This window comes from Corythoichthys intestinalis, chromosome 16 (assembly GCF_030265065.1).
Source record: "Corythoichthys intestinalis isolate RoL2023-P3 chromosome 16, ASM3026506v1, whole genome shotgun sequence".
Taxonomy (NCBI): Eukaryota; Metazoa; Chordata; class Actinopteri; order Syngnathiformes; family Syngnathidae; genus Corythoichthys; species Corythoichthys intestinalis.
In genome coordinates this window covers 23,319,945-23,345,294 of record NC_080410.1, presented here as the reverse complement: position 1 = coordinate 23,345,294, position 25,350 = coordinate 23,319,945, and the positions used below count along the sequence as shown (strand labels likewise).

The window sequence follows — 25,350 nt, the reverse complement described above, 5'->3', positions numbered from 1 at the left end:
ATGTATTTGTTTTAATTAATACCAACAGAAATAACAACCTGGGGTAGCTTTCAACAACAACCCAATTTTTTTCTTTTTTGGCATGTTTTTACCATTATCAACATAGGTCAGCGGTGATGCATCAGTTCCCGTCAAAGGCTGGGTCCTCAGGGAGCGCCACTAGGAGCTCATCCAAGTCGTCTGCAAAGACAAGATGCGAGTGTCTTATAGTGCAATATTTTGAGGCCATTTCATGTGGCGATTGAAGACTGTAACGATACACATATCGAAATCACGAGACTCAAAGCCACAATTCCTTCAAGGCTAGGTACAACCAAATACTGTATTCACACCTGCTGGTGACTCACAACTTTCGCAAACTGGCTGAGTTGACTATGACCTGTGATGCTTGTAAAAAAAGTTTAGCACCTCAGTTACCTGACTGTGGCTCTGAGAAGCCAGTGGGAAAAAAGCTCTTCGGCCAGAGTGCGCAAGAGAGAGTGCAAAAGAAACAGCTGTCTGTCCCTTTCAGCAGCTCAACACACTACGCCTGCTCATGCTTCATTCATGCATGTACGATTAGTAAATGTGCCTATTCATAAAACATATTCTCATCAACTATTCTTTGCTGCGTACAAATGTCCACATCAGCTGTTTGGTCGCTGAAGTCATGGGAGCAGGCAGAGGAGTGCATTTTCTCAGTCACTTGGAATTGTTTCAGGGTGACAATGTCAGACAGGGAGCAACAAGCTGCAGACTTTATAAGTCCCACTGTCATTTCAGAGCATATTTTACAGAATCAAAAAGACTGGAAAGCAATTTGTAGTCATTTCCACCGTAAAATAAACCAAAGAAGCAAAATCTGCAGTTTAAATCTCCATTTTACTCTCCTGCTGTTGGTCATCAACAGCTGCGCTATTACCATTACATGACGCAGGGTGAAGGCACGTTGTTTACTCTAAATATGCTACCAATGTATATTTGGCGATTAGCTTTTTTTTTTTTTTTTTTTTTTTTAACACATCTGCAGCTGATTTGAATATTTTCAGATTAAAAATCATTCTTTAATCGGTATGCTTGCTATTGTTTAGATACGAGTGGCATAAAAATTATATATTTACCGTTCAGCGTTCAATGCCGTAGCTCTGTTAGCAATGAATGAAAGCTAACGCTTCAGGCTTTACTTTCATTATCGCTTGTTATTATTTCCTTTCATTTTCCCTTTCATCTGGCCATCTGGAACTGTAAAATTACTCCCGGCTCAAACGGTAACATTATTCCTCAAACTTCTTTGAGGTATTATTCCTTTTCTGTCCACACAACATTGTATTATCACTTGTTGCACAATAAAATCAACTCCACCAAAAAGAAAAAAAAAAAAAAAATGTCCACCAGATGAATATACAGTATATCATCTGGATTTCATACTTACTGTGACTAGCTAGAAAATATCACTGTAAAGACTCTTATGCTTTTATTAGCTTGATGATTGATCAAAATAATCATGCTTGTCATTTTGGCCATAACTGTGAGCCCTACCCTGAAAGCAAAAAAAAAAAAAACAAATTACTGAAAATTTCACATAGAAAAGCTACATTAAAAAATGCAAAACAATGCCAGCTTTTACAGGCAGTGTTTTAAAAAACAATCACAGCACGGTCAAAGCATAAAATGTCAAAATGTTAATTTAAAAAAAAAAAAAAAAAAAAACAACAACTGGTCGGATTAACGCAAATAGAAAATTTTAAACTTTTCTCCATGTACAGATGCAAGTAATTTGGGGATTTCATCAAATACATTCAACATATGATCAAAATGTTCAGAGAATGTGGAGAAATTTCTGCAGTAATTAGCGGGATAATTGAAACCAACATTGTACACCCATAAACTTCGATATAGTAGCCGGCAGTTCATAAAGCAGCATTATTTTTTAAAAGAAGCTGCCTTGAGGGTTCAAGAACACTTCAGAAAGCCATTGTAAAGTTAAAACTGTAACATGAAAAATGATTAAATGAAAGCTATATTTCTTTATTTTCCCTACTATATATATATATATATATATATATATATATATATATATATATATATATATATATATATATATATATGCAACTGTTTGCAGTTCAAAGCCGAACCATACAGTTCGCCCTGTACGGTTCAATATGCCTTTATGAACCGCGCCTTTTCGGTTTTGCAATTAATGTATTCCGAACGCTTGTGGAATGAATTGATCGAGCTCTGTGTGCCTGTGTGTGACGTGAAGCACCGCAGTGGAGAAATTCCCGCCCCGCAAGTAAATGTCCGATCGCTGTCAAGCAGAGATGTCACAGAAGCAGAGTAACGCCCTCTCTCGTTTATGAGCGAAGTGAAAGTGAAACAAGAAAGAAAACAAATAGCTATGGCGAGCGGAGGAGTGGAGAGACCGAATTTTGAGGAAGCACCGGCTTCTTTCAAATCTGCGGTGTGGCAATATTTTGGTTTCCCCGTGGACTACAATGCGGAAGGAGAGAAAATATAGGGAAAAAAAAAATTGCAAGCATTGCTCAGCGCTTGTTCCCCATGCTAATGGCAACAATTATAAAACATGACTCCGGCACCTCAGCCGGCATCACCCACCACAGATATCACTTTCTCAGGGCAGGACAACCCCGAAGATGACACCAGTGAAAACACACGGCGGGCTTTGTTAATTTATTTTTAACGCTTGACCCGCGTTACATTGTTCCCTCGCGGACATATTTCTCCAACAACGTAATCCCCGACATTTATGAAATGGCACGCAAAGCCATCGAAGATGATTTCGCTAAAGCACATAGTGCCGCCCTGACCACTGGTAGTTGGACGTCCCGTGCTACAGAGTGCTACTACCTAACTGTGACGGTCCACTATAATTCATACCTGTCAAATTGTACGGTCTCGACGTAATTTGTACAAGTGAGCAGTGATTTTTAAATGTGCACGCCGTACGTTACGTTCAAAATCTGCACGTTTATCGTGCATTACTTTTTTTTTTTTTTTTTTTTCCATCCGTTCGGGTTTGGTCAGCGTTTCTGCAACAAGAAAGTGTTCGTTAATACGTTGGTTGAATGACGCGAGAAAAGTCAGACACGGAGAGGGAAGAGTGTTTGTTGAGAAGCTGTAGCAAACGCAATGCTAGGCTAGGCGCCGCCAATATTTCCTGACTGTAGCTGATAGCATACAAGCTACGCCTAGATATCTCATGCATATAGAACTACATGCGAAATGACAGACTCGGTAGCGTTAGTAAACAGACGCCATATTAGAGCAGTAAACTTCTCAGAAAGGCTCTGTTGTAGTAAACCTTCCGAGCGAACCTTAGCAACTTTTGATCTAAAATACTCCTAAATCGGCAAAATCTTGACTTGAGTATCTTTAAAGGATGAAACAGTGTTAAAATTTTCACATGTCGAAAGTAGACAGAAGGGAACTAATGGAAAAACGGGAGCAATTTTATCAACTTTAACGGTTGATTCACAACATTAAATGACCTCCAAACATAGCAAAGTTACATGTTTTTGGGTTTGTTTGTCTTTTTTAATGAAAAAAAAAAACATGAAAGGTATCACCAGTTACTTTGCCAAGTAACTTTTCTACCACTGTGTGTGTATTTCAGTAGTCAGTCACTACACTAGCCAAAGAGCTAAGAGGCATTTTAACAGTCGAAAATGTTTACATTTTAAGTGTTTATTTCATTTTTTTAAAAAGCAAAATAAAGGCTTTTTTCAAAAAAAAAAAGCAAAACGAAACCCCGATCCTGAAACCGAGGTTCAAACCAAACCGTGGGCTAACTGAACCGTTGCACGCCTAATACATAATATAAATTATGTAACTGCATTTATATACGTCCGGTACAGTCATGGTACGGGTATCACGGTTCGGTGCACACAGTCAGAAAGCGGACATGTTGGAGTAAAAAAAATTATTTCACGTCGGAGTTAGTCCTCCTACACTTCAGGGGACGTTAGAGGTAACCCTGGGCGATAAAATGATGACAGTAATTATTGTCATTCAATTTTCGTCAACAGAAATAATAAAAACTTTCGATAAATTTAAACTGTAATTACACCACCCGAACACTGGAGAAGGGGTGGGTTAGCGCGACGTGAACGCCAGCTCTGAGAGGGTATTCAATGTAGGAGGGAACAGTGTGACCTGTCACAGAGCAGTATTATAGCCCGAGACTGTGGACAGACTTATTTTCCGGGCCCGTAACCTTTAAAGTAATGGCTGTCTTGTTTGTTTGTTTGTTTATTTGTCACATTTTTGAAACTGAACATTTTCTTTCGTCTATTTATTTTGTTGACATTGTCACCTTAAGACTTCATGTACAAAAGGCTTTAACATGTTGCTGCCTGTAAATTAAAATTAGTTTTGTCTATTTAAAGTCATTAAATTTTTGGGATTGCATGTGTACCTCAGATTTAGTGCAATGTTGTGGATTTTGAGTACAATTTGTGAAATGCTGTGTAGTAGTTTGTCACCATGCATGCATCTTTGTTCTGATAAAGATTGGCTAAAGCAGCATGTGGTTTTGTCTACTTACACTCAGTTGCAAATATCTGACAGAAATTTGAAAAGAAAAAAATTATTGTGATAATTACAGATATCGACGGATACATTTTTTAACGTGATAACAATTTTCATCATATTCACCATGCTTAGTTAGAGGTAACGATCCTAAACCAACAACCAACATTACTGAAAAAAAGAGGACAAACTCACTACTAGAAAAGTTATGGCGAATGTAGTGGGGATGGGAATTATCAAATGGAGTACTAGTCACACTTTTTGAAGTGTATTTTTTGTTTTTTTTTTAATTTCAAATCAAGAAATATTTATTTTTCTCTAGCCCTAGGCTGAAGTCATTGAAACACCAAGTATTTATTTCAGCATCATTTCAAGAAATGATTTTTTTAGTTTTGGAACAATTTGCACGTTTTATTTTTGCCAATATAAAAATATATCTTCCATGGGAGTATATGTTCACAGGTAAAGGTTTATAGTTCACTATGTGTAATCCAACATTGAAAATGGTAGTTTCTTATTAACTAAAAAATAAAATAAAATAAAATAAAAAGCTACCAAGGTTGTCAGCTGGCAAGTGCTACCTGACTAAACTGAGTCTGTTGTCTATTTTTGCACATTAAGAGTAAATTAAAGACCGTTAGAACAATAAAAACTCACAAAATTCACAAGTTTGATGTTTTTTTCTATTTATTTTGCACTTTACTAATAGCTGCTTTTCAGTTTTAGCCAATAGAACAAATTTTCACTGTTTTGGGCGGCCGTGGCGCAGTTGGTAGCCTGAGTTGTCCTGGGACTGAAGGGTCAGCGATTCGATTCCCGGCTATGACTGCCCACTGTCGAAGTGCCCTTTGGCAAGGCACTAAACCCCAACTTGCCCCCAATGGGTTGGCAGCGCCTTGCATGTGTGCGTGAATGGGTAAATGTGTGGGCATTATAACAATGTAGATAAAGCGCTATATAAGTACTCTCCATTTACCATTTTACTTTCAAATCCTGTGATGAAAGAGCGTTGTTTTTCCTGTTGTAGCAAATTGGGACCCCTGTACCGAGGTACGAACTGAACATGACTTGTGTGTACCGTGAAATACCTTATGTATTTATATTATCTATTATCAAACATACAACTAAAATATTTGCTAAACACAATTAAACTGTTTACATTGTCAACTATAGGACAAATGTTTTTGTACTTCACACTTGAGTGAATCCCACCTGCATCCCAGCTTGAATTTTGCGGGTTTTCCTCATTGAATTTTGTGCCGTCATCATCACAGTCATCCTCGTCGAACATTAGCTGCATGCAAGAGACCGGTCTGTCGGTGGGCAATGGTGACGTTGGCGGCTCCTATGTGTAAGGAAAATATAAAAATATTTAGCAGCCCATGCTTGCTGATTTAGAATTAGATGGGTGCCACCCACCAGAATCAGTGGGGGTAGCTGCCCCGATGTGTGACACATTCCATCTGGCGAATAGACCCTGAGGAGGTTTTTGGGCGTCACGTTGAGGTAGTGGTTGCGGTGGGAGGGGGAGAAAACACCCACCTAGAAATATCCCAATTATTAAAAATTACAAAGTCCTGGTGACATATTTTTCAATTAAAAATGTTTCCTAACCTGCCTTAGCAGCAGCACAGCACCAACCTTCAGTTCCCCCAAGCGCTCCTCCAGAAGGCGCCGATGGAACGTACCCTGGATCTCACCTACAGTCATCAAAGGCATGTCAGATGTAAAAGTATGGGTGGCTCTATCTGTATGTGTGTCTGCATGCGTGCCTGTAGGATCCTTGAACACAGCCTTTGCATCAGTGTGGGTGTGGTTGATACTCTTGAGCATGACAGCCATGTTTGGGACTTTGTTTTTGTTCAGCTGTTTCAAAGCCGCCTGCCATAACAAAACAATATTATCCCCATAATGACATTTGTTCACAAAATGGAGGTTAAAACAAGTCAACAAAACAAGACCTTGCGGAGCACCATGACCACGCTGTAAGAACGCAGAAAGCACACTGGGTTTCGCTCATCCAATCCCATCTCAGCCTTCATTGCCGCCCAGGGGCCACTGCTGAACTCCTCTTCCTCGGACTGGGAGCTGGAAACCTGGACAAAAGTATTGCGTTACAATCTTTTATGATAGTGTAGAGGTGCAAAAATAAATCGATTAAGCAACAACTTGTCAATTTCCAATTTAATTGAAAACAATTTTTGATAATCCAAAAATGGTTTTGAGACATTTTATAACTTAAAATTGGCCAATCGTTTGCAATTTCATCCTCTCCACAGTTAAAATTCTCAGATTTCTGGAGTCCTCCATGAAAAAAAAAGTTTTTAACACAAAAAAAGTCTGCAAAATCTTTTGCTTTTCAAATTATTGACATTTTGGCCTGATTTCTGAGTGACACACCAAACCAATATCTGAACCATGGTTTGTTTATGCATTTCCTGCACTTTCAATTAGAAATAGTGTTGTTTTTTTTAATTAAGGATGAAATTTTTTTTCTTGGTTGTGAATTAATAGAAAAAAATCATTGACTGACATAATAATAAAATAGACTTTATAGATAGACAACTAACTGGTGGTTGCTAGTCGATGCCATGGTTAGAGACAATTGAATGTTTGCTAATAAATGGCAGGGAGCAAAACAACAAACAATGGAGCGGTTCCAAGTCAATGGCAGGGCACATATATAAGGTCTGTTAGAAGATTTAAAGGATGGTTTTCCCCTTCATTGAAGGAGAGATGATCAACTTCAACTAGTCCACATGCACTGGTTCATACAGTAAGCAAGGGTTTTGTTAGATTTAAAAATGCACATAAATGTTATTTTCCTCTTTTCTACTATTAACATAATTTATAATCTGTACAACCTATTTTTTAAGGGAAGAATTAACAAAAAATACACAATAAATAAGTCGGACTAAAATCCACACGAACACTAAAGTCTTGTGTTAAAGGACCTGTATTGACAAAGAACTAGCCCAGGGGTGGGCAAACTATTCCACAAAGGGCCGCAGTAGGTGCAGGTTTCCATTCCAACCCATCAAGAGGAAACCTTTCACCAATCTGGTGTCTTGCGAGGATGAAATCAGTTGATCGCAGTCAGGTGCTTCTTGTTTTAGCAGAAACCCCATTGGTTAAAAACTGTCTTTGCTGCTCAGATGGAACAAAGACCAGGACCCACTACGGCCCTTGAGGACCGGTATGCCCACCCCTAAACTAGCCACATTCTAGGGGTATAACGGTACACAAAAATCTCTGTTCGGTACGTACAGTACCTCGGTTTTGAGGTCACGTTCGGTTCATTTTCGGTACAGCAAGAAAACAAAATGCAAAATATAAATGTGCTAGTTGTTTATTACACACCTTTGTGCTTTCAACAATAGGAACATTAGCCTATACAAAGCTAGAATTCTGCTCAAAAAGTAGCAGGTATTTAAAGATAATCCAACAACAATTTGCCTTTCAGACCCCGCGTATTGATCAGCTTTCTTTCTGAAAGAAAGAAGAAAAAAGAAGTCCTGTGCTAAAGAGAAAAGCAATCCCAATGACAAAGATTTTAACATGTATTTTACAAATGAAATGCCTCAATGAATCATTTTTTTTCTTCTTATCAACAGTTTTCAAAAGCTTTATTGGTGTATTTTGTCAAGTTAAAGCGCCACACAGAAATGAATAAATTTTATTGTGTAAGCAGGATCTGTGTATTATTCTTATTATTACAGGTGTTTTAGCTCATTTCATTTTATTCAAATGGTGCTATGCGCTATTTATTTAATTATGTGTTGATATTTTACAAATGTGATGTAGTATTCATTTATATTGTATATTTTAGGTTGTATAACTTTACTTCCTATGTGAATATTAGTTCCTACTTGTTTTTTTGTGGTAGGAGGGTTTTGTATTGAACACGGGGCCGTGCTGGTTATTATTATACCAGAGAAGACAGCAGTAAAACAACAAAGACAAGTCAACTGTGCCCCAATCTACCACTCAAGAGATCTGATGGACTCAAAAAGTGGGTTACGATTGCATATTAGTTTGAAACTCGACCGGATCCACAGTATTTTTACACGAGTGACTTTAGGTCTGCTTGATCCTAGCTACCGGTAGTAGTACTGACAGAGGAGGGTCGCTCACAGCCTCGAAAAGTAAGGTTTACATTACGTCAGAAACTCGTTCAGTACGTCTCCGTTCCGAACCGAGCACAACGTACCGAAACAGTTCAATACAAATACATGTACAGTAACACCTTTACCACATTCACATTGACAATCACATGAGTGGACACTTTTAAGTTAGCATTACCTGCTTTGGAGGGCGTTCTGCCACATTATGGGCAGGCTTGTGGGAAACGGACACCACAATCTCATCTAGACTCTCACTTTGTGGCTGTAAAAAAATGAACAAAATTATTACATAATTATGGCAGGAAAACAATTGACAATAGACGATGTTAACGTTTGAGTTCGACCTGCTGTGGGAGGAGCCCAGCCGGGCCCGGGAAGCGCCGCGTCATGGGCGGCCGAGGTTCCGACCGAGGCCTCTTACGGGAAACCTTACTGGACGCAGACACCAGCTGAACCAGGTGGTTGGTCAGCAGTGGTGTGCTGAGGGGGTGGTGACTAAAAGCTGAAGAGGGGGAAGGCCCAGGGGAAATGGTCTCAAAGAGGCCCCGGGGTGGGTGGGTTGGTGTCTGGGTCCTCCACGACGCCTGCTGAGGCTTGCCAAGAGTATTGGAAAAAGAGTTGGGAACCGGCGAGGAGGTGGTAATAGTTCGCATCGGGGCGAGGTAGGGGGGCGTTGGGGTTAGCACTCTTTCAGTCACTCTACTGTTGGTGGGGCGCAGAGTTTTGACTGGAGCAATCCGTTCTGCGAGACGTTCACATTCTTCTAAATCTTTGAGGTCCAAGTCCCAGTCATCAAAATCATCATCTGCATTGTCACTGATGGCAGACTTGTGTGACACCCCCAAGTGAAGCTCAGTGACATCACTCTTAAATGTTGAAAGGGGTTGAGGTGATCTCTCTGTGTTTGACTTGAAAGGATTTGTCATAGTCTCTCTAGGGATGACAGGGGTGGCAGCTAGCGAATGTGTTGCCACATCGGTGGAGTGGATGGGGCTCTGCTGCACCCATGAGTGGGACTCAGGGAGAACTGAGGCAGAGTGCTGAAAGGTAAAAGCTCGAGGGCCGGAAGAGAGCTGCTGCAAAGTCGGAACAACCTTCTCCCGGCCCAAAGTGTGGGATGGCACAGTGGTGCCAGGCCTATGGTGTGCCCCCACATGTGGCCCGGGGAAGGCTGGTGTAGAGAGCGGTTGGCGCCCCAAGGCCTGACCAACTGTTAAAGGTTTCTTCAAAGTTGGAGTCAATGTTTTTAAAGCAAGATGCAGTGAATCTCCACCTGGCTGTAGTAGGTTGCAATTGGAATCTTTGCGGGTGACATAGGCAGCAGTCAGCATAGAGTGTGGCAAAGTGGCAGTGGGTCTCTTCTGCTCCTCAATGTGGTGCTCTTTAAGTTCTGGTAGAATGGGGTGAGCCCGACTTGTAGAGGAGAGCCCCCGCAAAGTGGGCGCAGCTGTTTCCAAGGATGAAGGGGAACACGGGGAAGCTGATCTCTGGAGGAGTTTGTTACCAGAATCACTAGAAGCGACACAAGCAGCACCGAAGGGGCGGGATGGCACGACAGTTTGGGGTGCAACCCCCCAGGTGCTCCCAAGAAGGTCCTGATGCACAAAGAGTACATACAAAGGAGCGTCAACAACAGCACTGTTCAATGATGAAGTTCAACTCGCCTTCTAACATATGTACAGTTGATAAACTTGGAAAAAAACCCTGAAGATGGGTTTGATGACGCATTGTCAAACCCACCTTCATCAGTTTTGATGGACTAAGACAGTGGTCCAAACCACCGGTCGTGGCGCATTTGCTACCGGGCCACAGAGAAATAATTTATTAACGACTGCAATCTGGCCTGTAGCTCTTGACACATCCATATCCCTGTCTACTCTGTAGTCAAATCCGAGTAAAGATATGCATAGGTCGCATACTAGTGGTTGGCCGTAATTACTAGTAGGTTGTTTGCACACCTATAGCAGCCCAGCGCTAGTCAATGTAAACAGCAACTTTAGCTTCTGTTGGATGTGTGCGGCAAAGTCTTTGGACAGCTTTTTTACAGGGAAAAGGCCACCTGATGAGCCAGAAGACAAGCCTACAACAAAGTCCATTCTTCATAATATGTGGCTAAAAGCTAGCAAACGAGGCAACAAACGCAAATGCTTTGTTTTGCTAAAGCTAAGAAACCTTTCATGATTGGAGAACAACTCATTATGCTTGCGATCACAGATATTTGCCGACAGGTTTTAGGCGAGGCTGCTGTTAAAAAAAAAAAAAAAAAAAATTCCCTGCACTTAATGTTCGTTTTTAGCCTCGACGTGTTATTTTATATTTACTGCCACACATTGCCGGTCCGTGAAAAAAAAGGTTGGGGATAGGCCTGCCCAATATATCGTTTGAACATCGCCATCGCAATGTGCACAGGCGCAATAGTCACACCGCAGGATGTGCAAATGTTTTTTTTTAACATGTTAACTTTTGTTTTACTTAATAAAAAAACAGCAAGTCTGCAGATCCTGGCTCCCTTTTATATAAAGCAAGCCTGAATTACACGGCATAATACAAATTAGGGATGTCCTCGATCCGATCACATCAGCGGAAATTGGGTTGATTGCTCTATTTTTCACAGGATCGGAATCGAGTGAAAAGGCATGTGGATTGTGGAGCCTTGGGAATATGTATCGCAATTATATTTTCTTCTAGTATCCTTCAGGCCTACCCCAAACAGAGCTATTATAGTTACCTGTTGAAAATTCTTCTAGTTTTAATATCGCAGTATACTATCGCAATATATCGCAACCGCCCCAAAAATCGCAATGATATTTTTTCCCAATATCGTTCAGGCCGAGTTGGGGAACACTGGACTAAGGAACACCTGCGCTAGTGGGTGTAGTCTATGCACCCAAAGTGGCAAGAGCACCATGACACTCCAGGTCACCGAGCGAGCAAAATGAACAAAGAAAGTAAGCATAATGCTTGTGAATCTGTGAAGAACATAGGCCGCTTCGTTATTAAATCCACAGGGTTTAAAGCACAGGTGTCAAACCGATTCCAGAAAGGGCCGAGTGGGTGCAGGTTTGCTTTCCAACCAATGAAGAGGATACCTTTTCACCAATCAGATCTTTTACATGTGTAATCAGTTAAGCTTTATCAGGTGCTGCTTGTTTCAGTAGGAAGTTAATTGGTTAAACTCTCTGCACGGGATCGGTTGGAACAAAATCCAGCACCCCCTAGGCCCTTTCTGGAATCGGTTTGACACCTGTGGTTTAACGGGAGAGAGAAAAAAGCAGTGCCTTATATTCAGAAAGATTCTGTACTCCACTATGGGGAAAACAATAGGGGTGCCACAAAATATCGAAATAGTGATATATCGTGATACTTTGTATCCCAAAAGGTTATCGATATGCTCCTGCCAAGAATTAAGATATCGCTTTAAGAAGGTGTCGATGTTTTGTTTTGTTTTTTAGGGGAAAAAAAAAAAAAAAAAAAAAGGAACCAACAAGTTGCTACCAAAATCTTCCACCATAATATATTGTCAGTTAAGCTGCCAGTCAGGCTGCCATTCACGGTGCTCGACACCCAATCCATTTAGACTGGGAACTTTTGTTCATTCAAAACCAGAGCATTCACAGTCATTCGGTCCGATTTTTGGGGGCATTTACAGGTCACTTGCTGTTTATTTTAGAGCATTTACAGGTCATTTCCTGTTGAGTTTGAGTCACTGCTTATTCATTTGGGTGATTCCATAAAATACCCCAAAATCAACGGGAAGTTACTGAAAATCAAGAGGAAATTTATCTTAAATGGGCCAAAATTACCTCATTGCCTGGCATTAGCTGCCACTGACGGCCATCGACGTTCAGTCCGTTTGAAGTGGGAGGGATGGCAGCGAATGAACAAATGTTCAAATGTTCATTCGCTGCCACCCTCCCAGTTTAAAATGGATTGGACGTCTACTAGTGATAAACTCATTCCAATTCACAGCAGAAGCTTGTTTTCTGTTTATTAGTTCATTCGCTGCCACCCTCCCAGTTCAAATGGATTGGACGTCTACTAGTGATAAACTCATTCCAATTCACAGCAGAAGCTTGTTTTCTGTTTATTAGTTGTTTGTAGAATATCCTAGAATTATTTTTTGACCAATGTATCAATAATCGTTGTATCGCCATATCGTCAGATCATCGTTATCGTGACCTTTGTATCGCAAATCGTATCGTATCGTGAGGTACCAAGAGGTTCCCACTCCTAGAAAACAAGGTGTTTAGGGGATCATATGTAAAAAGCTGTCAAGCCAAGTAAGTAAACTCATTTCAATTTATGCATTTTCAAGGGAAACCCAAACAAAAATGACTATAAAATGTACTTATTAGAGGTGTGTAAAATTTCCGATTCTTAGATTATTCGCGATTCGGCCGTGGAAGATTCGAGAACGATTCACAAACATCCAAATTCCGATTATTGAAATATGCCCAGTAAAGCGGAAGTACAACACACTCAGCGCGCCGCGCGGACTTCGGGACGGAACGGAGCGGGAGTAGCTAAACATTATGCTTCTTATTAACCGGCCCCTCGGGTAATGCCAACGCTCAACTCACGGCTCTAGCTCAACTCATGCCACGAGATAAAAAAAACACAACAACATACCTGACTGCTGCCGAAAAGCTGCTACAAGTACAGCTAAGCTACATAATGTTACGGTAGATATCATTTATATAGGACTAGATGGATTATAGACTCGGTAGCGGTAGCAGCACATCTGCAAAAAGCTAGATGCGGGCGTTAGTAAACGGCCGCCATCTTAAAGCAGTAAACTTCCCTGCAATGCTGTTGTAGCGAACCTTCCAAGCAAACCTAATTAACTTTTTATCTAAAATACTCCTAAATCGGTAAAATATTGACTTGAATCTATCTTTAAAATAGTTTTAAAACTTTCACATGTCAAAAGTAGACAAAAGGGAAATTATGGAATAACGGGAGCAATTTTAACAACTTTAACGGTTGATTCACAACATTAAATTAAGTGAATGTAGTTTAAAGCTGCTGATACAGAATGGGGACTGGAGTTTTTTTATTTAATGTTATTTTTGTATATTTGTTTACTGCTATATGTTAACTTGATACTGAAATAGTAGTTTGGTTTAGCCTGAGAGTATTTTTAAACAATTTTGGAACTAATGTACAAAACTTTATTTTATATTTAAAAAAAAAAAAAAAAAAAAAAAAAAAAAAAAAGGAGGGGGGTGCATCAATACTCGTTTTATAATCGAATCGGAGCCTCTGAATCGTAATCGTAATCGAATCGTTAGGTGCCCAAAGATTCCCAGCTCTAGTACTTATCTATGACAATATGATTTTTAATAGCTTTGTAACACCTAAACATAATGCCCAAACACTGTGCTCATTACAGGGCTTCAAGCAGATGAGTAAGTTAGTGTTGACCACCAACTTATAAATGGCAAGTTTAAAGTGGCGATTAGGCAGAGGAATGTGCATAAACAGGCTAACAGACTGCACTGCGTACCAAATCATCTGGTAGCCCAGCTAAGTTAATTAAAGGGGGGAGATGCGTCAATTAAAACCTGGCAGTACTTCAGTTGTACACCATTTTACAATGTATTGGATATTCGTACTTGAAGTTCTAGCAGTATTCTAGGTAACGTCACGTCGATGTTTCCCCAAAACTGATGGAAAGGAGTAAGGACAGGTGTGTAAAAATTGCATCAGGTGTGTGTAGGTCTGTGCTCGTGTGGCGTTACCTCATCGTCAAAATCCTCGCCAATGCTGAAAAGCCCACTTAGTTGGCAACTCTGAAACAGTCAAAAGGCATATCTCTGAAGCTCGCTTAGTGGCTAAATAGAGGGTGATGGGTCAACATGTTTTTACCACGTTAGCGTGCATGCTACTTTCGCCCCAAACTAACTTACCATAGCAGGTACGATATGTTGCGACGAGATATTAACTGGAACAGATATCGAAGGCCATCAAGTGAAAACAAGTCCAATTGTGTTGTGTTTTGAACGTTATTTCGTAATATTTAGTTGCTAATATACGCCGTTGGGTCTGGTGGGCAAATGAAGTGCCAGGCCCGCGACTCACGTTCAAACATGATGAGTCATTGATGACGTATGAAGATTTTACAAAGAACACTAAAGTGGAAGAGATGGTTCTCTGTCTGCCTCCCGTTCGACGTTTCCGTCAAATTTAGCGAAACCAAAGTTAATTCCTTTTGGGTCATTTCGTCCGGAAAAAAAAGTCTTTCATTGGTCATTTTGCTTTTTCCATGTAAAGGGGGGTTCCAGTGTTTATGCCGCACATTTACACAGTCAAGAAAATGGTAATAGGTAACGGTTAAACCCCTTCAATTGGGTCGAGAACACCCCCTTCAATGACGCCAGGGAAACGGCATTGATTTAGACACAATATTTTACAAAATTCTTCTTCTTCTTTGGTTGAAACGATATATTTTTTCATAACAAATGTATTCAGTTAATCTGATAGTACGGTCTCCTCTCCACACTATTAGCTTTCTGTAAATTAATCACAATAATAAATTTGGGAAAATGCGAAAGTTGAGCAGTGTGGTTCCTATTCCACGATCGAAGTCGTGAAACAGATGTTCAAACTAGTTTTTTTTTTTTTTTTTTAAAGAATATACCCTGAAACACCTTAACAAATCGTATAAAATACGGAAATAGGAACATAAATTAAATTCTGGCTTTGTTGTTTTCCCTTTCCTTTAATAAAAGGGACCTTAGACACAATGACAATTTAACAACCTATGAAATAAAATAAATTCCTACTCATTCCTTGGTTTTGCAGTCCATTAAAGCTCTTACTGCCATCTATTGAGTGCTTTGGAAATGTACATGTATCAGTTTACAAACACACTGACGTCTGTCTATTAATAACTGCTTTTGAGTTGGTATTTGGCAATCCAGTGCACTGCAAAAGAAGTTGCTTACGCGACTGCGTGTAAAAAGAGGGGACAAATGTACTTTTATTGATCATAAAAGTTTTTCTGCAGCTCAGAATAAGGGTAAGTAAAGCTTTTTTAACTTGCCTAAAGAAACAGATACGCAATGTAGCCTTTGGTGTTCTGCAGGAAGCATTATGTCCAAGGACACATTTTACTTCACATCTATGTCGCTGCGCTCCCTGCGGATGGAGCAGGAGTTGCAGGACTGGGAAGACGCACGGCGGGCCTTAGCCCAAAGGAGAGCCCTTACCCGGGCTCCGCTGCCAAGGGCCCCCCGGAGGCCTCCGCGCAATCCGCAGCACCTCCAGGAGGTGCGGGCCGCCCCGCCTCAAGTCCGCTGCCGTGACACCGCTGTCCACAATACTTTTATGTGCGGAGACATGAAAGGTGTGTACGCCATCCTCAGGGACCCTGCCATGGTCAACGCCCTGATGGAGACAGTGCATGAAGAGATGGTGTGGGCCCCGGAGATGGGTACATCACTCCAGCTCAGTGGCGTCAAACTAATTTTCCTCACGGGCAATATTTGTAGTTGTGGTTTATTTCGGCGGGCTGTTTTACCAGTGAAAACCATACACTGTAAAAGCTGTGATCAGGTTTTGATAATATTTACAAAATAAATAAAAGTAGACTATACATAATAAAAATGACTGTGTGCAGTTTGCAATCAAAGTGAGCAGAATTTACCAATTTTTAATCATTTATTAATAGCATTTTAATTAGTATTTTTTAAATATAAAACCAACTTAAAATCAGTGAGTAGAATTTATTTATTTTTATAAGCAAAGTCAAAACTGCAGAAAATTGATAAATTTTACTCATTGGAAGGTCTTATTTTCCCGCCCAAGGCATTTTTCATCACACAACAGCAAGTCAGCCACCATTTCACAGACCGTTGGCTTAAAGGTAAGAGCTGTTTAATTGTTCTTAGGTAACGACCCCAGTGTCTGTATCAGTTAAACATTGCTTTGTGTTACTACAAATTGCTAAACGTGCCAACTTTACTGTACTTTCAGTCAAAATTAAGTTCTAGTGTTACTGACTGAAGTCAGTTTGTGTCGTCTTTGATTCAACTAAAGCATTGCAATGATTGAAAAAGTTTGGTTCGACTAAAAGCATTGCAATGATTGAAAAAGTAGTGTGAATTTCACAATTTAATGTGTTTTACCGAGTATAGCGTAATACTGTTATATAATGGATGTAAAGTACAAACTATTCTTTTTTTATTTAATTTAGCGTCCTGGCTCCTGGCCACAGTCAAGTTAACCTCCCCTCCCCCCACCTTAACAAGCCAGCACACCGACACGGAGGAGCACACTTGTGTCTCAGTGGTGAGTATAATCAATTTAGGAGTTTTATCTGAAGTTACTGCATTTAGTTTTCACAATAGAATTGTATTCGTAAAATTTTTACTCAAGTAGCGTGTTAAATGCAGAATTCTTGTCGCATTTTCACTGGTTCGTCTGTTAATGTGTTTTGAGCACAATGGCTGTTTTGCGAAATGCTAGGTTCTGGGGGGTATATCACAAAGCGAGATTAATGGGTTAGCGAGCTATATGTTGAGTCCAAAGCTAGGAAAACGCCACATGGAAAACGACCAGAATACGTTTTCTTGTATAACTAATATACCCTATAATGTTGGGTTAGCTGATAGTCTACCTCAGGTGAGGAGGATTTCTCAGACTAGCAGGTAAGTTAATGATTTGTACATACTTTTCCACTGCTGTGACATTAACCAATAATAATTATGTCCTGTAATAATGTGACAGCAAAAATGTTTATTGTGGACATTCTTAAGGGATAATCCTTTTTTTTTTTTTTTTTTTTTCACATTAGTACGTGGCATAGCGTCTGTACCAGTATAAATGTCATTGGGAACACACTGGTGCAGGTAAGACACTAACTATGGATAAATACCTTATAAAATCCCACTTCAATAAAAGGAACCTTTAGGATGTCTGACAAAAATATAAAACCAATTCTAAGGTAATATGCATATCAACAAATGACAAATGATAAATATTAAAAGGCGCACAGTCTCTTACATATAATTGTATATTATAGGGTTGAACGATTTATAAAACAAATATCTAATTGTTATGTTTTCAATTAATTATATTTAATATAATTATATACATATTATATATATATTTATTTTGCATTATTGTTCTCATTTTCTTTGAAAAACACGACCGTAATTTTCGGACTATAAGGCGCACCTGACTGTAAGCCGCAACCCACCAAATTTGACACGAAAATTGCATTTTTTAATTGATAAGCCGCACTGGACTATAAGCTGCAGCGGTCCTCACTCTATTAAGGAATATTTACACCAAAAGATATGAACCGGTAACACTTTATATGAGTATATGATATACTTGAGGATTTAAAACTGGTTTTATGATTTGTCTTTCAGATCCAGGATGAGTTTTATCGAATAACAATGGTTCATCTTGAATCAAAGTTCATGTCCAAGCTGGACGAATTTACGCCTCAACTATTAAAACTCTTCCATACCAAGGGCGGAAGCATGGGGCTGCAGTTGCAGGCTATCTTACTCAAGGTACCCTTCATTGAGCATTATGTTTGCTAATACAGTGTTCTAGGAATATCAACTTTAGAGGAGGTAATGTTATCCTGTGATGAAATAATTGCATGAGAATTTTTCATTAGTATTTCCTTATTCAGGTCCCAGAGACGGCATAGGAAGGATCCTTGATAGGGCCTTATTAACAGTAATATAAAACACCTTGTGTTTATTTTTCCATTTCAGACTCCAAGCAACCCAAATATCCACATGAAGAGAGAGATCGTCATTAGATGTTCGATGAAGTTCCTCGGGGAATCGTCAGAGCAACTCTTAAGAGAGTACGATGTAAGTTGAATTACATGTTAAAATAAAAGAAGGTCATCACTCTCATCTCTTTGACTTAATATGTTTTGGGGAAGTCAAATCACAAAATAGCTTTAACTGTATTTCTCCCAGTAGGTCTTGGCAAACTACATCATTGTCCTCTATTAAGTGTTTAAAAGTGTTTATTTTCCATCATGGAACTTTTAAGTGCAAGTGCATAAATAGGAGGTGTTATTTGATTGCACCAATTAGCAGAATTTAAAAGTTTTAAAGTCTTAATAATTGGTGCCTAAGAAGTACCTAAGAAATGCTGGCCAAAGAGCTGCTTTGTGAATACAAATACATTTTTACAGAGACTGAGGCAACTTAATAATAAGTAAATGAGAGCAAAGTTGAACCAATTGCTGTGGAAAATTTATAAATTTTATAGCGTCAGGAATGAACTTACAGTGCCACAACTTTTGTTACCACTATCAGTATGGTACAATACGGATTAGTATGTTAATAGTTTGGATTGGATTAATCACAACAGTCCCAGGTAAAAAAGATGTAATGGATTGATTTCATTTACATATATTTACTACTGTAACTGCTAAAACCTTGATGGTGTGATTGAATTGTTTTGATTTGTGGTAAACTGATGAGATCATTTAAAATTTACCTGGTATGAAAAAATGATTTTATGCATATTTTTAAGTGTTATGTAAGATTTGTTTAAAACACTGACATAAATGGAGTGCAATAGGAACAATAGCTATGACAAACTCCAGTTTTTCTTGTCCAAACAGTTGAAGCAATTTGGGAAATAGTGCCTCCCTTGGGTTTATTGTCTGATATGCGCAATGTTCTTGCTATTACAGGATGCTGATGAGGACCGAATACTCCAAGATCTTGCACTTCAAACATTGAAGATCTACATCAAACCGAACCCATCAGAGGCACCAGACATCGGTATTGTGGTGGAGGGCGTCAAAGTGCTGACTGGTCTGGAAAATCTTCCGAGGGCTTGCTCCCTTCTGGTTGGGATTGCTTATGTGTTGAATCTCACATATCCAAAGGAACTCAAGAACACATTTGAAGTGTTTCAAAAACTTTTCCTTGGCCTCGATGATACAAAGCTCTCCCCAAAAATCAATAGCTTGAAGAACAGGCTACTGGCCTAACAGAAGAGACCTTTGTTGTGAAATTGTTAATAGTTTAACAACAAAGGAAAATTCAACAGATTAACATGTTAATCTGTTGAATTTTCCTTTGTTGTTAATTTACAATGTTGTTCAATTCTTCGTGTTGTTAAAATATGTTCATATGTTGAATTTTTTCTTGGTTGCTTCAATGTTTTCTTGTGAATTATTAAAAGTATGTTAATATGTTAAATTTTCTAGTTTTTCAAATAAATGTTTTATGCTGTTTAATGCATTGAAATCTGTTGATGTTTCTTGATGCCACATTTTACTTAATTTTGGTCAGGATATTGGGTGAATTAGACCCATAAAAATTATGGCAACAAAGTGACACTCAATATTATTGAGTAGAATAAAATCCCGTCATACAAATTAAAATAAAAAATTAGACAATTATTTTAGGTACAGAAAAATAAAAACAACAGTGTAAATGTGTTGAATTAAGCAACAATGTGCTAGAATATGAGTTGATATAACTTACTTTATTTACTTAATCCAAATAATTTTTATGCATATACTTAGCAAATGTGAATCAATTTCACCCATGTAATTAACAAAGATAACTCAATTTCAACTAGATTATCAATAAATATGAATCAGTTTCCTCCAGATATTCAGTGAATGTAAATTATTTTTGCTCGAGAGTCTTAGTTAACATAAATCAGCTTTCCTTGTGAAATTGAGTAAGATTTACTCAATATTTTTTGGTGATATAACTCATCATGTGTTGTCTATTAGTACATCCAACACATTTCTGCTGTTGCTTTTATTAACATGTATTTAATTTTTTGGGTTTAAATTAAGTTAATGTATTCAATACTTTTTAATCAAAATTATAGCGCTTTAAATCTATTCAATTATATTGAGTGTCACTTTGTTGCCACAATTTTTTTGAGTAACCATGGGTCAAATTTTTTAGAGTGTATAGTAATACTAATGCTTCCTCAATTAGGCATGTGGACAATGACCTCCAAGGTGAAGCAGACATCCGCCTTGCGCTTGGCATCCAGCTTTGGGCACGTGGCTTGTGTGGAGGAGCTCCTGTTCCGCGGCGCTGAAGTGAACGCAGACCCGGGAGGCGGCACGGCCCTCCATGACGCCTGTGCGGGAGGACACGCCGCCTGCGTCAAAATGTTGCTCGACCACGGAGCAGACGTACAACTGCTATCGGCCGACGGAAACGCTCCTCTTCACCTCTGCACCTCGCCACTCTCATTACAGTGAGTTTAAAACGCGGCAACTTTCATTTGTCTATGGTGTTTAGAAAAACATGTGCTGTGCCTTCTATATATGTTGAGTTTAACAATTGCATGTGAAAAAAAAATCAAGGAAACTTTTTTCATATACAGATACTGTATATGATTACGATCTTGGTGATGTAAATAAATGAAAGGTACCTGCACATCTATTTTAACTTGGAGGGGGTTGGCAGTGAACAATCGCTCCCAGCTCTCACAGTAAAATTGAACACCAATAACCTTTAATAGCAGCTAATGAATTAAAATGAAAAATCCTCCTGCAGGTGTGCTGAGCTGCTTCTGGACGGCGGCGCCGATGTAAACATGAGGACTGCCGAGTCCAGGCTCACCCCACTGCACGTGGCTGCCCTGAGGGGCCTGGAGGGCCACGTGGAGCTGCTCCTATCCCTAGGTGCTGATGTGCTGGCCACCAATCGGGAAGGCGAAACGGCCCTGAATGCCGCCTGCGCCAGGGCCGACAGGCCTCTAGAGACGGGCCGCTACCTGGGTGTGGTCCGTAGGCTCTTGGACGCGGGCGCCAACCCGCGTACGGTGGGCAAGAAACGACACACGCCACTGCACAACGCTTGTGCCAACTGCTGCCCGGCAATCGTAGAGCTACTGCTGCAGTATGGCGCGCAGGCGGATGTCAGTAACTGTGCAGGGTGCACACCCATGGAATGTGTGCTGCAGGTATGACAGAAAAGAAGCAAAACACGAAGAAGTGGAAGTAAAAGACAGATTGTCTTTTAAGGTGCTTGAGGACTACTTAGACCAGCAACCTGAAAAAGTGGTACGGACCCTGCTGAACCATGGAGCCAAACCTGTCCCACCAAAGGTTAGGAAAAGCTCCAGTCTAGACCATTGAGAGACAACAGTTTTGAATAAAAAAAACAACCATATGTTTTCTGCAATCAAAGATGATTTAGTATTCAACATAAAACAATTGCCGTCGAAAAAAGTTTTTTTCTCAACCCTACTTCAGACTACTACACAGAGCAGTTGCTCTGTGTAGGTTTTCATTTTTTTCCTAAAGACTTAGGAGTCTGATGAATTACAATCATAACAAATGTTTAATCAATTTTCACAAGGATAGCTGCAAGTGACAATTCACTTAAACTTTTCAACATAGATTGCAAAAACATTTGGCTGTTTTGACATCAAGCAGCACATTGTATTTGACAATATCAAAGACTATTTAGTCTTTAACGAAACTGATACGTATCAGTTAGGGATGTGCCCAAAGCAAACTTCTTGGCCGAAGCTGAAAACCGAATATTGGAAACACTTGGCCGAAAAACCGAATAATACACATATATGCAATTAATTTTTTACTCCTATTAAAAAAATATTGTATTTCATTACTTTCTGATTACCGTAATGCCCTTTGTCTTGGCCTTATTTATTTATTTTTTTTTACTATTAGGCGGAAATAAAATCTGATCCCTTCTCACAAGTACGTAAACATCTTCCAAAATGTTTTACGATCTCCCAGGCTCAAGAAATATTGTTTGAAAGGTGCCAATAGAAACCCCTTTGGAGGGTGCGTTCCCGGCGGCAGTGAGGATTTTGTGGCAAACTCTGAACGCGTCCTATAGCAGAGGTGCCAGCGTCGTTGTAGCATTCTGCTGGTCGGCTTCATGGCCGATGAAACCTGGACAAATGTGCTTATTTGGAAGTTTGGGACACTTGAAAAATGGGTCTCACGCCTCCAGTTGCTAAGCTAAATGAGACCTCGATGTACGTTTGTGTGGAACTGTAGTTCACAACAACAACAATAAACTATTCCGTTCTTGCCAGAACTAGTAAAGCCTTTTTACAAGGTCATAACAATCTTTTGTACTCCTGAAAATATGATTCGCTGTTTCTTATGCAACAAGTGGAATCGATCGAGAGCTAGATGAGTGGGCTGAGTCCTAGCGGCGATGAAGCCAAGCAAATCCGCTCCCAGCCGGATTAAACGGCGACTGGCAGAAGGGGTGTGGAAGTCGCTGGAAAAAGTGACAAAAAGAGGAAGTGGTCGTGCCATAAAAATGTACTAAACCACAGCAAATGCACATGTATGCATTTAAATACTCATTTATTTGAATACTGCTCTCTTGATTTACTCCAAACTGCTCACACACAGGCTCAAATGCACTGTACTCGATGGGACGCGAAACATCAACGGAAAGCAACTTCAGAACAAGCGTGTAGCAGCGATGAAGCATATTTACTTTCCTTATTTGATCATTTATATATTTCGCTGATACTTCAAAATATTTCAAAACCGTGAACATGCTGGCTGTGAGCCGGTAGTGTTGCTTTGAGTATGGCATCACAAGAGGGCTACAGTTCTTCACACTATTTAGTGGTACACTTTCGGCCTTTGAACCGAAAATAGCATTTTAGCTATTTTTGGCCAAAAGTCTTAGGTGCCGAATTTTTGGTCACACCTCTAATCAGAATCATTAGTTAATGGATGTCTAATTCATTTTAACAAGGATAGCTCCCAGTGACCATTCACTGAAAATACATTGCAAAAACAGGTAGCTGTTTTGACATCAAGCAGCACAATGTATTTGACAATGTCAAAGACAATTTAGTCTTTAACGAATCTGATACGTATTAGTTAATGGTTTCTTCATTCTTCTTTTTACAGATGTTGAGGCAATGTGTTCTCTCTCCGGCCACTTTCGAGGTGATTCTTAACTCGTACACGCACGTCCCATCATTCACCTGGATGGACGACTGCCCTCACAGGCAGGAACACTCGAGCTTCTACGAACTCGTGCGTAAACTGAGTGATCAGCCACGCTCGCTGCAGCATCTCTGTCGCTGCACTGTGCGTCATCGCTTGGGGGTGCTATGCCAATCTCAAGTGAGGCGACTGGATGTCCCTAGTTCAGTCAAGGATTACCTGCTGTTGCAGAATGACGGGACATTACACTGAAATTGGATTGAGCCTTGTGCGTGAATGGTTGCCTTTGAATCCCAGTGTGAATTAAACCAATATGAATTTCATCTATATAAAGGAATATAATCTTTTCACTTTGTGGGATTGTATTTGTTTTTTTTTTTTTTTTTTTGAGGAAAAGTAGGATATCTAGTACACTATATAGTAAGGAGATTCAATCATACGCAGTGTTGGGCACGTTACTTTAAAAAAGTAATTAGTTACATTACTCACTACTTCTTCCAAAAAGTAACTGAGTTAGTAACTGAATTACTCTATAGTAAAAGTAACTAGTTACCAGGGAAAGTAACTAGTTACCAGGGAAAGTAACTATTTCCGTTACTTTAAAAACGAACTTGTTGTATGTCAAAAAAATTTGAAATTTTCTGAACAGTATTCGAGTCAGTGGAATAGAGAAGAACAGACAGGTAGTTAACTTGTTAGGTGCTTCAGCAGATTTTAATTGCTTACCACAGATGTCGACAAAAGCTTTGCCCCAGGACATAAATTACACATTACATGCAGGTTCTTTCCTTTAATTTCGACAAACTTGAAATAGTGTCTATATCTCCACCTCTTAAAGGACAATTTTTCTTAATGCGCTGCCATCCCGACCCTGTGCATCTGTTTTGCGTGTGTGTTTGCCGCACGCGCTGTTACGGTTTGCTTGTGAAATCACCGGCTCTGATTGGCTTACCACGACACATGACTCTAACCCTCAGCCAATCACAATCACTTCCATCGCATCTCTCGAGGGGCTGCATTCGGGTAGGCTCCCGACAATTCACGTCACTTTCAAAGCGTCTGCCGTCCTCAAGATCGAAGCAGAATTATTGCTGGCTGACAGTGGGAGATGGGAACGAGGCTAGCATCAGGTGTAGCAAACACAGGAACGTTACCAAACTTTGGAAAGCATTGTCTAATTGAATGAGCAGGGACAAACAGCTTGGAGTCAGAAGTACGTGCGCTATTCTCGAACCTGAACGCACCCCAAGTCTTGGATGACAAATCAACAGAGCAGAGAGTCGATTCGACACGGCTGGTAGTTTCTTCAATTTATTCAGAGTAAGTAACGCACCGCTTTTGACCGTCAGTAACGGTAACGGCGTTGTAATGGCGGAAAAAGTAATTAGTTAGATTACCCCGTTACTGAAAAAAATAACGCCGTTACGTAACGGCGTTATTTATAACCGCGTTACTCCCAACACTGATCATATGTCAGGGCTAAAACAGTAATTTTAAGACTTCATCAACAGCATGAGACAGCACACAATGGCACCTTTTATGAGCACCTCAACTTTTGAGGTTTTGTGTTTAAATGTATTCGATTCACTGCCAGTGGAGTGTAATGACAGAAAAATGGAGTACTGTAATGCCCTAACATGTAGGCAAGAAGTTCCATAGTACCTGATGCACTTTCAGCCATTTTTGTAATCAAGTGTCAAGTAACGCAGGCGGGCAGGTGGTGTGTGGACCCAATTGCAGAAAAGAGGTGACGCAGACCGGGAGCACAAAATGATTTAATTAAGG

General features: G+C 39.8%; 2 protein-coding genes across 5 annotated transcripts; one reads left to right on the top strand and one right to left on the bottom strand.

The window, feature by feature from the left end:
- On the bottom strand, positions 1-14,798 carry hrob (homologous recombination factor with OB-fold). 2 transcript variants are annotated; one of them, XM_057860490.1, is made up of 10 exons: positions 14,561-14,798; positions 14,393-14,443; positions 8,996-10,246; positions 8,830-8,913; positions 6,489-6,623; positions 6,300-6,408; positions 6,169-6,227; positions 5,947-6,069; positions 5,740-5,872; positions 1-180 (listed from the first exon to the last, which is right to left on the bottom strand). In XM_057860490.1, exons 1-10 carry the CDS (start codon positions 14,561-14,563, stop codon positions 122-124), a joined length of 2,007 nt encoding a protein of 668 aa, XP_057716473.1. In that variant the 5' UTR covers positions 14,564-14,798; the 3' UTR covers positions 1-121. The 2 variants fall into 2 exon arrangements, with proteins under 2 accessions (XP_057716473.1, XP_057716472.1); XM_057860489.1 differs by having other exon boundaries at positions 6,142-6,227; positions 14,561-14,796.
- Positions 14,225-23,884, top strand: asb16 (ankyrin repeat and SOCS box containing 16). 3 transcript variants are annotated; one of them, XM_057860491.1, is made up of 8 exons: positions 16,258-16,943; positions 18,029-18,175; positions 18,386-18,487; positions 19,327-19,417; positions 20,600-20,867; positions 21,170-21,578; positions 21,640-21,723; positions 23,527-23,884. In XM_057860491.1, exons 1-8 carry the CDS (start codon positions 16,770-16,772, stop codon positions 23,815-23,817), a joined length of 1,566 nt encoding a protein of 521 aa, XP_057716474.1. In that variant the 5' UTR covers positions 16,258-16,769; the 3' UTR covers positions 23,818-23,884. The 3 variants fall into 3 exon arrangements, with proteins under 3 accessions (XP_057716476.1, XP_057716475.1, XP_057716474.1); XM_057860493.1 differs by lacking the exons at positions 16,258-16,943; positions 18,029-18,175; positions 18,386-18,487; positions 19,327-19,417 and adding exons at positions 14,225-14,340; positions 15,739-16,086; XM_057860492.1 differs by lacking the exons at positions 16,258-16,943; positions 18,029-18,175; positions 18,386-18,487; positions 19,327-19,417 and adding exons at positions 15,583-15,672; positions 15,739-16,086.
- Positions 23,885-25,350: the final 1,466 nt, after the last annotated feature.

What these genes read in the sequence shown, in the direction of transcription:
- hrob (XM_057860489.1), bottom strand. An exon ending in CTGTGCTGCTGCTAAGGCAG is followed by an intron (nt 6,070 to 6,141) that starts GTTAGGAAACAT and finishes GGATATTTCTAG; the next exon opens with GTGGGTGTTTTCTCCCCCTC. An exon ending in AGCTACCCCCACTGATTCTG is followed by an intron (nt 5,873 to 5,946) that starts GTGGGTGGCACC and finishes CCTTACACATAG; the next exon opens with GAGCCGCCAACGTCACCATT.
- asb16 (XM_057860491.1), top strand. Translation starts at nt 16,770, where the DNA reads ATGTGTTTTACCGAGTATAGCGTAATACTGTTATATAATGGATGTAAA. An exon ending in TGCAGGCTATCTTACTCAAG is followed by an intron (nt 18,176 to 18,385) that starts GTACCCTTCATT and finishes TTTCCATTTCAG; the next exon opens with ACTCCAAGCAACCCAAATAT. An exon ending in CCATGGAATGTGTGCTGCAG is followed by an intron (nt 21,579 to 21,639) that starts GTATGACAGAAA and finishes TTGTCTTTTAAG; the next exon opens with GTGCTTGAGGACTACTTAGA.